Source organism: Poecilia mexicana, unplaced genomic scaffold (genome assembly GCF_051168715.1).
Source record: "Poecilia mexicana isolate PSO_F unplaced genomic scaffold, ASM5116871v1 scaffold_7, whole genome shotgun sequence".
In the NCBI taxonomy this organism is placed as follows: domain Eukaryota; kingdom Metazoa; phylum Chordata; class Actinopteri; order Cyprinodontiformes; family Poeciliidae; genus Poecilia; species Poecilia mexicana.
In genome coordinates this window covers 6,195,663-6,210,313 of record NW_028263376.1, presented here as the reverse complement: position 1 = coordinate 6,210,313, position 14,651 = coordinate 6,195,663, and the positions used below count along the sequence as shown (strand labels likewise).

The 14,651-nt window shown below is 39.9% G+C and overlaps 1 protein-coding gene across 1 annotated transcript; it reads right to left on the bottom strand.

Annotated features, from left to right (window-relative positions):
- Positions 1-4,709: 4,709 nt before the first annotated feature.
- On the bottom strand, positions 4,710-12,934 carry gata5 (GATA binding protein 5). The gene is made up of 6 exons (XM_088006926.1): positions 11,812-12,934; positions 8,801-8,970; positions 7,648-7,776; positions 7,367-7,451; positions 7,119-7,246; positions 4,710-5,958 (listed from the first exon to the last, which is right to left on the bottom strand). Exons 1-6 carry the CDS (start codon positions 12,446-12,448, stop codon positions 5,839-5,841), a joined length of 1,269 nt encoding a protein of 422 aa, XP_087863052.1. The 5' UTR covers positions 12,449-12,934; the 3' UTR covers positions 4,710-5,838.
- Positions 12,935-14,651: the final 1,717 nt, after the last annotated feature.

Below are 14,651 nucleotides of genomic sequence, written 5' to 3'. Positions count from 1 at the left end.
CTATCCCTCTATCTTTTAAGATATAGGTTTTAGCATAGCCTGACAGCGAGGGTTTGTTCACCACAAGTATTGCCACGCGACACGAAAACAAAAAAAGCATTAGTGCCGGGGCTTTTTTAAAGACTTTGTCTTTAAAAAAAAGACCCTTTTAAAAAAAAAAAAAAAAAAACTTTTTTAAAGCTTTTTTTTCTGAGTCTTTGAAAAAAGACTTCTTTTTTAAAGTCTTTTTTAAAGACTACGTCTTTAAAAAAAAAAAAAAAACCTTAGTAAAGTACGATGTTGGTACCCTGGGGGAGGAGTTTTTGTAAAAACATAAACCCACCAAATATAAACTTCAGCAAATTTAAAAGTGTTAAATGTTTCGGTGTAAGTAAACTTTCAATCAATCAATCAGTTAAATTTTACTTGTATAGCACATTTCAGCAGCAAGGCATTTCAAAGTGCTTTACATAATTAAAATAAAAACATCATGTGAATAAACAGAGAGAAAGAGAAAGAGATTTTGAAAAAAAAGATTAAAAAAGATAAAAACATTAAAGCCCGCTCCCCATTTAGGACTTCTTTGTGCAAACACAGAGTTAATTTTACTCCAGAGTCGCATTCTGTTTTGCAACCCTGTGTAACAATGACTCTATTAGGAGTTAAAAGCCAGTGTTAAAACAAAGTGTCCCCATATCAACTCTTAAAATGGAATCAATAACTCTTGACTTCTTAACTCTCACACTGGCTGTAACACTAAAGGAGTTAATTCGGTGACTCCACCCAGAACCACAGGTTCCCACCGACGCGACAGAAGCCAAGTCATGTCAGAACAATTTGCTCTCCACATGTCTGACTTGTTCACCAAGCTTGATAAGTAATTTATTTCTGAGATGGTTCATACTATTATTTTGAGTTGAGACCAACATGTATGACAGACGTCACGTTCGCCACATTGCTTGGTGTTAGCATATTTAGCTTAGCACAAGTGTTGGAGAAAAAAATCGAGCAGGTGATTTGTAATTTTCTGGAGCACGTTTTGCCTTACCTTGAATGTTCACATAAATATTTGTCAGATTTATCAACCTTTCTGAATCCGATGTTTTTCTTTGAAAAACTGTAAAAGGCTTTTTCATGTTAAAAGCATATTCCGTGCTAATACTAGATGTAATTTATGTTGTGACTATTGCAGTTGTTGTGCCTTCTCATATGCATTTTGCAGATGCATTTGTTTCATCATTTTCTTTACTAAGATGAGTTTGCTTGAGGATGAATCGCCATCATCAGTCTCTCTTGCACTGAACTGCATGCATTACTTTTTCCGCCTTGTACTTTGAACAATTCCATATATATTGTATTGAAGAAAAATGTGTTAAGGATACTGTGTTTTGTATTGCACAGCTGATATATGTCCAAGCTTTCGATAAGCTATATTTGAATGAAAGCGACATGTGAAACATGAAAGCGTATGTTCCAACTCTAGCTTGTATGGAGTGAACTGTGTAGATGGCAAGTAAATACAGCAGGAGTATGTGGCTGTAACAATTTCTCCATATAAAACTTGTTATAACCAGTTTAATAAGGAGAAAACAAGATAATTTCTAATTATTACTAACATTCAGCACCTCTCCCATACTTCGTCTGAAGAGTTGACGTGCAATGATGTGGTTACAAGACGTTTGCATGTGCACACATATTTCATACACACCACAGACCACCTGTCCTGACCAGTGCATGTCACGACCCCATCGTTGGGATTCTCCCTTCATCCCTGCTTCCTTCATTTTGCCTTCATGAGACGCTCATGGAGAGAGCGGCGCACCTTTCTGCAGACCGCCTTCCTCTGTGGACAGCCACTTTCTGATTTTCACCCAGGAGTTTTCAGCCATTTGACAGTCAACATCACAGTACAGCGGGCCTTAGCTGGCAAAAGATAAAGACTGCAACATCTTTCCCAACAGTCATAAACCTGGGCAGTGTTGTTGGTGCAGCGGTGCCTCGATGTCGCCATGGAGGCAGTAAAGTGGCGGCCGTGTTGCTGACAGGCCTGTATTTCCCTCAGTTGTGTGGTGAGTTTGGACCCGGCCGCCATAAAGGAGAGTTGGAAGTCAACCTTTGGTCGGCACTGCTGGAGAACACGCCCTGCTTGTACACACAGACACATGAGAGTTTACAAATCTGTACGCATGACAGTGAACGCCACAGCTTAAATCAGTACAGGCAAATATGTGTGTGTTCATCAATGGTAATTAAAGATGCAAAACCTCCTCTGCAGCATTGATGATGCACTGCATGAATTTTAGGTTAGGTAGGTTGCAAAAAACAAAGCTAAACTAAATTAAGTGTTTTCCATCTTAAAGACTTTCTCCAGTTTTTGATATCGTCTCACAATCAAATGTTTCAGATCGTCCAATGATGACATCAGACAAAAATATGAAAGTATAAAAGTAAAAAACGCAGTGATTTCCAAGCTTGGAACTCTTCCTTGGATGCCATTATTTGCACAATCTCTTATTTATTGTTGAACTATGAACTCTGACCTCAACAGAGGAAGGTGAGACCTGCAGCATCTCACGCGTTCTCCGTTGTTTGGTGACGTCTAAAAATTTTGATAGGCCGGCTGCTCTAGAAGATGTTCACAAACATTTCATCTTCTCTCCCAGAGTGGATAATTTGGCACTTTGATCCACTGAAGCCTCAGAGCCTCAGACTTTGTTTCTCATCAGTTTTTTTTTTAATTTCTGTACAGGGCTGCACAGTGGTGCAGTTGGTAGAGCTGTTGCCTTGCAGCTAGAAGGTTCTGGGTTTGATTCCCGGCCCTGGTCTTTCTGCATGGAGTTTGCATGTTCTCCCTGTGCATGTGTGGGTTTTCTCTGGGTACTCCGGTTTCCTCCCACAGTCCAAAAACATGACTGTCAGGTTAATTGGCCTCTCCAAATTGCCCTTGTGTGTGTGCATTGTTGTTTGTCTCTGTGTTGCCCTGTGACAGACTGGCGACCTGTCCAGGGTGTACCTCTTACCCGGAACGTTAGCTAGAGATAGGCCCCACTAAGGGACAAGGGTGTAAAGAAAATGGATGGATGGAATTTCTGTACAGGAGGGCATGATGTTTTGCTTTTTGAGATTTACTTTTGTTTGCTTCATGTTGTCACACAGTTTATTATGAATTTTCCAGGCATATAGTACCATTTTATAGCACAATTAACTAATTATGTTACATTCTGTGGCAGGGTGGTAAAAAAGACAAGGCTAATATACTTTTAAACAAGAAATATAATGGGATCATATCAAAGTGGTTTTCATAGAGAAAGAGTGGTGATGGATCCAATGTTTTGTTTTGAAGATAATATGTTTTCGGAAACCATATCATGCTGATAATGGGACATTATGGCTATGAGGTAGAAATATTAATTTAGTTATGGAAGGGACTGTAATATGTAATATTTCCAGGCGCATAGTGCCATTTTATAGCACAAACAAGTAGCTGTGTTAACTTCAATTGTTTTAAAAATGCTACATATATCAAATATGACATAAAAATAATTTTACTTCCTAATTTATCGGCTTGAAATTGGGCCTGCGGCGCTTTAAAAACTGCTACTCGTTTTGAAACACCACCGTCAGGAAGTCATCACAACATCTCTCCTTTATCAACCCCTTAACAGCGCTTTTTGCCAGAATTGCACTGAGAAATGGCTCCTATAATGAGCTCAGCAGACACGCAGTCATATCAGGTGTTAGCTAATTGCTGCTGGCTAGTCTGAAGGAGCAGAGTGGGAGAGTCAAAAGGGAGGTCTGCTCTGTGAGGTGAAAGCAAGGTCTCTTGGAAACTACAGCGCTGAGGGGGAGCTGCACATAGAAAAGAGGAGGAGATGCGCTTTGGTCCCTTCAGCTGTTCTTCACAGCAGAATGAGAAATCTTTTAATCTCCTGCGGCAGCCAAACATGCATGAATGAACGAGGGCAACACTCCAGGCATGGGTTTGTTGAGGGAATAACATTAAAACATGGCATAAAAGAAAAGTAGAGTAGTACTCAGAAAAGTATATTTTACAAAATACTGCCCCTTTAAGTAGCTCCAAGTGAGGATTGATAAAGTGAAAAATGGAGGGGGGTAGAATGTGACTTTGCATCTCCAGCTGAGAAAACAAAGTTGTTGTTTTTCCAAATAAAAGTAGGGGAAAATGAAAAGGTCCAGATGATGAGCTCAGTGGCCTTCATTGAAAAGTGAAACAACGTTGACATGTAGTCACCAGTTGATACCTAAATATAACTGAAAGGTTGCTGGGATTGATCAAATGGGCCAAATACCCTTAACTTTCATTGTCTAGGTTTAGGTTAAATACATATTAGTTTATTATATATTCTTGGCTGTATATAAAAAAACAACAATGCCAATTTTAAAATCGACATAACAGACAGTTGTTTGCATGGGAGGATTCTTTAAAATGGTTAGTTATGCAGAACGCCACAGCCAGGACTCTGACACAAAAACTTCAGGTTTCCACACAGGACTCCACTGTAGATGCAAATGCACTGAATTTTGATTTATTTCAGATGCTATTGAAATAATCTTTTCACGAATGTCTCGGGTTTCTATGTACTATTTGCCGTTTGGTTGTTGTATCATTTTGTTGTGACTTTTATATCTTGAAGGTGCCATAAAAAGAAAGGTTTACTTATTTAAACCTGTGTATGTATGGAATGAAAAGAGAAAGTGTCTTCAGTATATTAATTATATAAAATTATATAATATGTTTATTAACCTGAACAAGATTTCAAATGTCGTCAAAAAATAAAATAGCAACAGAAACAGAAAGCTCTTCAAAAAATCCACACACGTTCTCTTATCAACCAAACACGGATAATTACATTATGATTACAATCATTTCACACTGTTTTTTTTTATTTGCCTTAAAAACTTATTTTTAAAAGAAAAATTGATTCATTGCACTTTCATCACTGTTGAATCAGTAAAATGGAAAACATTTGGTAGTTGGACGTTTTCATTTGACATTTGCAAGACTCTTTTTCCGCCGTTCTGCTGAAGCAAGTCTAAGACAATGTGAGCCTCGTGGCTCAGGCGCAAACAGCCGTTCTGTGAGCAGAACGGTGAGCAGTGGTTTACAACCGGCTGGTTTTAGTGTCCACAATGACTTTTAACTGTCCTTATCTCAACATAAATAATGTGCCTGTAAACGTTAATCATCTACACGCTGGTAATGAGACATGCTCAACAGCCATAAAGAGTTATTTTCAGTCCGTTTTTTTTTTTTTTTTTTTTAGATTCCTCTGAAAAATAACCCACTGGAATTGTTTTTAAAAGCAGAGAGGATGGCGACAAAGCAACAACTAACAGAGAAAAGAAATTACAACAAAATTATTTAACAGCTCTAAAATTAGGTTATTGTATCCTTATATTTTAACATTCCTCTTGAATGTTTTTGCATTGATGTCCTCTGTTTAGTGTAATGTTTCTTCAAAAACATTGTTTTTATTAGGAAATAGGTAGTTGATGTTGGATGTATTGAGGAGATATAGCTTGCTGGACGGACATCAGTCCAAGTTCTTAGGTCTTCTTAAGTTGTTTATAAGTTTTGCTGCAGATTGTATTTTGAAAGCCCTACTACAATCCACTCCTGGTTTGTCATTTGCAGCCAGTGTTTCCAATAAAAATCCAAGATTACTTGGTCGTAGGTAGTTTTTTTTTTTTCTTTTTTGCATTCAGCCCGTTTTGATCCATATTAGAACAGTTTCCCCACAGCTTCAAAGTCAGTGGAAGTTGCGTCAGGATGAGGAGGATTGTCCTTTCAGTGATGTTAGAGTTAGCCGGTAAGCTAGTCCTGTTATCTGGGGACGCTCATGCTTGAGACAGAGCGCACCAGGAATTCTGTGGAGCCATCGACGTCGGGGTAAAAGGATAATCCTCGTATTTAATGTCCACGTGTCCGGATGCCGTACTGTCTAGCTGAGAGGAGGTCTGCAGAAAGAAAGGAGACAAAAGCTTCATTAGCTAAAAAAAGCAACTCTTACTAGATATTTAACAAAAACGTCTTAGGAGAGACGTTACACTACAGCTTGCACACAGCTAAAATATCCTTTTTATGTCCTTTTCTTTGTATCTGACTAAAACTTTTATGTTAATGTATAATATTTGAATTCAAAAATGATTGCCCCCAGCTGTCCCTTGTGTTCCCTGATCAGTCCCTGTGTATTTAAACCCAGCCCTGTGTGTCTCTTGTTCACTGTTGGATCCTTGTCGTGGTTATCTAATTTCTTCCTGTGTTGTGCTGTTCCAGTGCTACCAGTGTCTGAGTTCCTTGCCTCATTTGCTCACCTGCGCTGCCTGGACTCCTGCACATCTTTTTGGTCATCATTAAAAATAATTTTTTTCATCACAACCTGGCTCCAACCGCATCCATCCTCACCACAAATTGACCCATATTCATGAAATCAATAGAGACTCTGCTGTATTAGTTTTTTATTTTCTTTTTATTATTATTAAAATAGAGGACCACCACCTTTTTAGGGTTTAGTATTTAAGAATATATTTTTGGAATGGAACTCAGAATTATTCAATGTGCAAATTGTTAAGTTAATTTATTCGCTGGTTTTACTATTTTTTTGTGAGAGCATATCTGACACATTTAAAACAAAATGTATCCTTGGAAGTCATAATGCCCAGGTGCAATGCTAGCTTATGCACCATTAGCTGGCAATTTCAAAGCAGCCAATCTAAGAGTGCCGTTCATTTTTCTTGCCGCTGATTGGCTGAAACCTCAGGAGCGTAGATGACAAAGACTGTAGATGTTATCTTCTGCTGTAGTGGTTTCTACTGTGTGCACTGACGCATAGCAAGGTATATTTGGTGTGTAAACTATTAAGAGTTGCAGTTATAAGCATTTTTAAAAGGGGTAAAAGCAGTTGGGGATTTTAGCTACGGTCCTTAACCCCGATAAATACTGGGGAGGTCAGTGAATATTCCTCAGCCAAATTCTGTAAAGAGTGATAAATGTCTCGTTAAAAGTTATCAGTTTTTTTTTTTCATCATACCAATTCTCTCAGTCAAATGATTTAGTATTGCTTCTATTCTCCATCCTGTATGGAGTGTCAGAAGAATGTGACGGGAGGAAGGGTTACCTGAGAGCCAGATGTGATGGTCTGCCCTGCGTAGGGCGACGGGGCCATGCTGGGTTCACTTTTAATGGTGGAGGCGTGTTCGGAGACTGATAGGGAGGACGGGGAGCTAGTGTCAGAGGTGATGGAGCCTAAAAACAAAACAGGAAAATCATTCACTCTCATTATGTTGTGTCTAATGCTATTTTCTTTTCTGTCCTCAAGACTGCTTATGATTTGACCAATCTGATTCCTGTGCGTGGGGAACCAACCTGTGGACGCTTTAGTCTTCGGTATCTTGGGTTTACGCTTTCTTGTCTGAATGCTTTCTTTCTTCATGGCCAGAGGTCTGGGCACCTGGAGGGAGTACAGCAACACATGAGCTGGGCTTCTCTCCAAAACGCCAACACAACAGGAGCCACAGAGTGTGTTATCTCAACTCACACAAGCCCTTCTCCCACACATCACAGCAACCTCCATGCCCTCTGGGAGACTCTGTCTTTCCCCGACGAAGCGAGTTCATTAAAGGGGTGTTGGTGTTGGTGTGACCTACCCCGTGCAGCTTCATGTAGAGTCCGCAGGCGTTACAGACGGGCTCTCCTTCAGCGTTGCGTCGCCATAACGTGGTGGTGCTGGTGTGGCAGTTGGTGCAACACAGGCCGGCCCGGCGGGACGTGGTCTGCTGCAGCACACACACACACACACAAAAAGGCTCAAACACAGGACCGTATGCTCCAGATTCTCCTCTCTAACAATAATTTGTCCCAAAAATATAAATAATTTTCTCTTTTTATTCTAGCACTCAGTTCAAAAAGCTGTGGGGCTGCAAAGAACTTTGTCTAAAAACAGCACACATCAAGGACAAGGTCAGCGGAGGACAAATAAAAACAGGGAGAGAAACACCCACAGTGGCATCTGCAGCCACATCTGCTGTGAAAAGGAGGAGAGTTCCTGGGAATAAAATTAGAGCTGTGGGGCCTTGGCTTGCACCCACAAAAACAGACTGGACATCATTTACAAAACCATGAACATTCCAAGTTTTACTTCATTAGCATTTTATAACCGTTTAATCAACATTTAGCAATCACCAAGTTCATATTAAAATGACATGAGGAGTAAATTATGGGAGGTGTTATGAAAATACAGCTGGTAAAAATGGCTGAAGCCTATACAGAAAATAATTAGGGGGGAAAAAAAGAATTTTGACTTTAAAAAAAAAGAAGAAAAAAAAACTGGGTGGAAAAAAAAAGAAAATCAATTTCTGAGATTAAAGTAAGGAATGTTTTCTTCCAGTGCCTGTAAATCATCTTTCATAGATTTCAGCTATTTCATCGTACACATTCTGAAAACGTCAACTGGTAAGAAGCTGCTTTTTGATTAAGATGTTCATAAATGATTTCTCATCGATTAGTTGATTCTTGTTCTTTTCAATTAGTTAATGCACAAATAGAAAACATATTTGGAAGATTTACTGCAAACAGGACAAATTATAATTTATAAGTTATTATGATTTTATCATTTTGATTGTGTCCTTAAATGGTATTTTGTTTTTATATGCACCCCTTCTGAGGTGTTATTCATGTTCAGAAACAACAACATAATAATAATAATAATAATAATAATAATTTTATTCACTTCTTGATATTCTTCCCAGTGTACATTTTTTTAATGACCCCTTTAGGACCGGTTCCTTCTGTCAGTCTTACCAGCCGTTTCTGGGGCTTAATTAGCGGCCTGTTGATGCCGTTCATCTTGTGGTAGAGTCCGCAGGCGTTGCACAGGTAGTGACCGGTGCCGTCTCTGCGCCACAGCGGCGTGGACACGGAGCCGCAGTTCACGCATTCTCTGCCCTCTGTAGGCATGTCGTCCATCAGCTCTGACGGAAGAAAGGAGACATCCGTCAGATAACAAAAGTGCTCCCTGATGCTCATTGGATCAGTTATAAAATCACAATATTCCCATCTAAGTTCGACATTGAAAACAAATAAGATCGTGGACGGTATAGGGTCACCGGTTCCAGGACAGTACGTGATAAATAACCCGCGGAGGAATGTAACCCCACGCTCTTTCTCCTCCGCTCCGCGTGATGCGGAGATCAAACTGCTCAACCAGTGAGTCGGGAGAGACAGAAGAATGGGGGTGAAGGTGTGTGTGTGTGTGGGGGGGTTGGAGGGAGCGATGGGGGGAAGGTTATCAGGAGAATCCAGGATTCCCCCATCATCCATCACGGCTCTGACAGAGGACGGGCTCCGGCCTCTAGCCGGCCAAATTCCTTCTCCGAGCCGTAGATAGAGCTGGCTTTAAGTCCGGGCTGGGCCGAATCTCTACTCGTCCCTTTAACTGATGGACTTGGTTCACAGTTAAGTTGTTGAGAGGGAGGCATCATGCGCATGCGCTGAGGATTGAGTATCAACGCATTTCAATTAGCATGGAAAACATAATGACGACTGTTTCGTAATGCATTGGGCCTTAAATAACAGGGCTGTGTGACTGTGACTGGTGCTGCTCAGTGCAGCCGACCCGGGTTCGATTCTCAGCCATGGATCGTCTCTGTCTCTTCCCTGTAAGAACACTGAGAACGGAGGCCACAGAAACCTTTTTTTTTTTTTTAAAAAAAAAAGCTGGATCAGAAACATAAAATTTATGTATACAGCTCTGGAAAAAAATTAAGGAACCCCTTAAAATGATCATTTTCACTGATTTTACTTTTTATAGACATATGTTTGAGTAAAATGAACATTGTTCTTTTATTCTATAACAACATGTCTAAGATATTCCAGGCAAAAATGTAGTGTCTATTTCCAGAGAATGAGAAACTGTTAAAAAAAAAAAAAAAAGATGCAGTGCTTTCAGACCTCAAATAATGCAAAGAAAACAAGTTTGAAACTAATGTTTTAACTGATATAAATTTGTTATAAAAGTATTACTGATTGCACTTTAAAAATTAGGTAACTTTATGTTATTAAAGGTAAAGTTTAAACAGTAATGATTTCTTGGTTAATGTCAAGTTGTCATAACAAAGACATTTTGAATAATGTCAACTTTGTATTAAAAGTATCATAATTTACCAAATGACGATTTATGACAACAGTCATAAATATTCATGAAGGCTTATTCATGTTCATGACATGTGATATGTCATGTTTATGAAAGTGTCATGTCAGTCTTATTCAACCCCCTTCAAAAAAAGTGTTACCTTTTTTCCTTAACGCCTATTTTCAGGCACACAATTATTTTATGACTGTAAAACTACAAGGAAACAAGCATTACATTTAATTAACTAAAATATCTGCTTTTCTCTCAATAAAAAACGTGTAGAATGAAATTAAAATGCATTTTTTAACAAGAGGAATAAGAGTATGAACCCTCAAATGATATTCATTCCAACATTCCAAACAAACAAAAACACAGCACAGGGCCTTAAGTGATGCTTCAGGCCTGCTGAAGGTAACGTTGATCTGCAGATTTAGCCAAAGCGGCACATCGTAACTGTGAACACATTTAAAAATGACAGTTTTACTGCTTTATCCTGACCAAAGCTTTTTGTGTTCCTGTTGTTTCTTTGTAACACAGAGGACAAACCACATGAGCAGAGCGATCTTAACAATAAGTCAAACTCAAACGGCATCAAATAAATTCTGTCAACAAAAAAAAAAATAAATAAAAAAGTTGCCAGCTCTTTTTTGGATTGGAGAGATTCTAATAATTTAAGTTACCAGTATGAAAACTGTAAGGAATGTATCAGGTTATCTTCCTTGAAAATGAAACATGTTTTATTTTTAAGCTGCATATGTCTATGCTTCATGAAATTACAGTGTTAAATAAATAACACTAAATAAATAAATAAATAAATAATAATAATAATAATAAAAAACAGATAATCAACCTACAATATAAAGGAATCACCACAGAAAGAGAAACTCAAACCAGTCCACTTTGCCCAGCTAAATCCGTTTGAAATTTTGAAATCAATTTGCAGCATCTTAACATTCTGCCACTTTAATCTTTTGGATTATATCCATCTCATTCTGAGAGGTGATAATGTTCCCAGAATAAACATGCCCTATAGCTGCTCTTTAATTAACCAGAGAGGAAAATGAGATTGAACTCAAGAGGACCCCTCCCCCCAAACCCCCACCCTTCGCTCGCTCCTATACCTGCAAGGTGGAGAGGCATGAGGCGGACCAAGGTGAGAACTGCACCAAACTCTCAGCAGCTCAGTGTTTACTGGTGTGTATTGAACCAACCTCCTGAGGTTCTGGGATTAAATTAACACTTTAATTGATTGCGCTAGGAGAGCATCTGCTTTGGAGAATGTGGATTGGCTCGACCTGACGAGGCATTGTTCAGTGGAGGCGCTCTGATTGGGACTGTTTCTGGGACTCTGATTGAATCTCGGAGCGCATTACACAAGCGTTATACAGCCGCAGGGCTCTCCATCACCTCCTGTAATAAATAACCCGGTCCCGGCGAGGCCTGATAAGAGCATTCTTAAAGAGACAGTCGCTCGTGTAGTTAACAGAAGCTTCGTATAGCATTTAGATGGAGGAAAAAAAAAAAGTTGTATTCAAGGTTCAAAGGTAAATTCGAACTAAAACAATAACCCCCCGCCCCCAGAGTTAAATAGAATGAAATTAAAATCTTTACAAACTAGACTCGATGTAACTCCTTTAAACTTCCAGAACATAATTTGACTCAGATTCGGTTCGACACTCACCCAGACTGGACCTCCGTCCCCCCAGAGCTCCCTGCCGACCCTGCAGACTGATCACCCCGCTCTCGAAGGGCCCCGGCGTCCAGGAGGACGTGGCCATCTCCGGGCTCATGTAAGCGTACGGGCTGGAGTAGGACCCCCCCACGGAGCGCACCAGCGCCCCTCCGTATTGGCTCTGGTAGCCGCCGTCCCGCCCTGGGTTGGTGCTGACCGGCGGGCTGTGCGAGTAGGAGAAGCCGTGCGGAGGGTGAGGGCTGCTGGGGGCGAAGGAGGAGCCGTCCGCGGCGCTCTGGGCCCAGCCGTGGTGCCCGGCCAGGCCGTGGGACTGGTGGGTCGACTCGCAGGTCTGCAGGTAGGGCAGGGTGGGCAGCATGGCTGGGACCCTGGTGGTGGGGACGTACACCGGGGAGCTGGCCGAGGGGTGGATGTAGTTCCCGGTGTCATGGGGGTAAGGGGACTGGTTGGAGGACAGGGCCAGGCTTTGGTACATTCTGAAACTTTTAGCCTTCAGACGAATTGAAGGAAGACAGATGGAGATCCGACTGTCCCCTAACCGGAGAACGTTCCTTTCCTTTTGAACCAGCGGCTCTTCAACAAACTTGTACAGATTCTCCCAACCCACTCTGGCAAAAGAAAGCATCCAGAAAAAACATTTTTAATTCTTAACAAGCACCCAATACCGACCATATTCATATTTAAAACAGGACTTCTACTGAAACAGATCATCAGTGACACTAAAAGCACAAGAAAGATTTTTTTTTGATTCAATGCTTGACAAAAAAAAAAAAAGAAAAAAAACTGTTTCACTTTATCGCAAAACTGGTCACCAGTACTGTAATGTGGGGAAAATTTAAGAAGGCTTTTAAAAGGCACATAAATCAATCGAATTACAATCGAATTGAAAATGCTACACTTACTCAATTAAATTAAATTCTAACGATTAAGACCGTAACATGGTTTTCCAACATGCTAAAAAAGAAACTGAAAATAATACATTGGTTTGTGATTAAGTCGTAAAATATTGAAGAAAGTGACATAAAAACTTTTTCCCTTCCAAGATGTGCTGCTTCTGCTGCCTCGGGTTCAGTTAAAGATATTAAACTTGAATAAACACCACAAAACAGAAAATGTCTCTACCACCGGTCCAATGACAGAGTCCTGCTGAACGCTGCACAAAAATAAATGACATTTCGGTCAGTTCAATTCTGACCGAAATGTTAAGGATTAAATATAATGATAGATGTTAAAGCTGTATGAATATAATTATTGAACATCACATTTTAATGGCTAACATTCACGGGTGTTCAAAATTCCTTTTTATAGTGCATGCAATTTTTCTTAAAAATGGAAAAATGGAAAATTGTCCATAAACAAGTATAAATTTCTCTTGTTTTGTTTAAAATTTCAAATATAGAAATATTCTTTGTACTCTTTCCATAACTTTACAACTGAAAATATAATGTATTAATAAGTTAAATTTTGATATTACATAGCCTATAAATAACAGGCCAAATACTGATATTATTTCTCACATGCCTTCGATTTTTTTTTTTTATTATTCGGTGCGCTCAATAAAGACAAAAAAAAACACAGATGCATTAAAATATTAATGATCAACAATCATCGATATGCATCAGTCATATTTTACTCTCATCGCCCTTGCTTTACGTGAAACGGATCAAAACGACATTAAGTGTCGCTGCTATCTGTAGAGGCGCAGATAGAGCCCAGATCCTCCGGCCTCATTACATCCCGACCCGAGCGGAAACCGAATCGCAGATCGGTCCACATTTATCTCTCCCCTTTGCAGATATATATTTTTTTCTTCTATAAATAGAAACTCAAATCGCATTAAAAAAAAAAAGTTGATAATGGCTCCTGCTTCTCTCCGTTCCTAGGCCTCTCGGAGTTTTATCTCACCAGATAAGGTCGGTCCGGTGATAAAGCGGGTCCGGTCCCCCCTCAGCAGAGACCCAGCCTTAAGAGAGGAGCTCAGCTGGGCAAGCCTTGACCACACCACACAGACACGGAGCCTCTCCGCAGCTCTATGCGTTTGTGCGTTAAAAAAAAAAGAAAAAGAAAGAAAGAAAAGTTGGAGAAGATGGAACCGAAGTTGCTCCTGTTGGGTGATTGTTCGCGGTTTTTTTTTTTTTTTTTTTTTGTTCTTGTTTGGATCCGCTGATCGCTGCAGCGCGTCTCTTCCTCTCGGTGTATCTGCAGATAGCTGCTGCCGCTGATAATTTTTGATATGAGTGTGCGCCTCCGCGCTCTCCTATTGGAACATTTGTACGGGGGAGAAAAAAAAAAGAAACACGTGACCCAAGCCGCCGCTCAGAGGTAGGCCAAGGTGGGGAGGAGAGGAAAAGGTGGAGGGGGAGGACCCCTGCAGCGGAGGGCCCAAAGCTCCGCAGTATGGCCGTCGAATAAGGTCCCCGCTTTCACCAGCGTCCTGGGTTAACTTTTCAAGCGCTTCATTCTAAAGACTGATAATATTTTTTAATTATGGATTTTGTTGAAGGGATTTTCTTCAACCTCTACAAACCTAGAACAGAGCCCGGTTTGTGAAATTGAAAGTTGGCTCCATCGCTGGAAAGTAAAAGTTCTACTTTTATAATTGTGAACTTGTTCACTTTAAGGGCCAAACAGAGCGATAAGACGCCTGAACAACTAACCTCATGCAGAACAATCCAGCATAACACAGATATGAGCGGATAACAGAAGGATAAAATGGCATTTATGACATTACCTGGTTAAAGGATATACAACTATAACATGTTGTGCATGTTGTTTTATAATAATAATAATAATAATAATAATAATAATAATAATGGTTATTATTAATA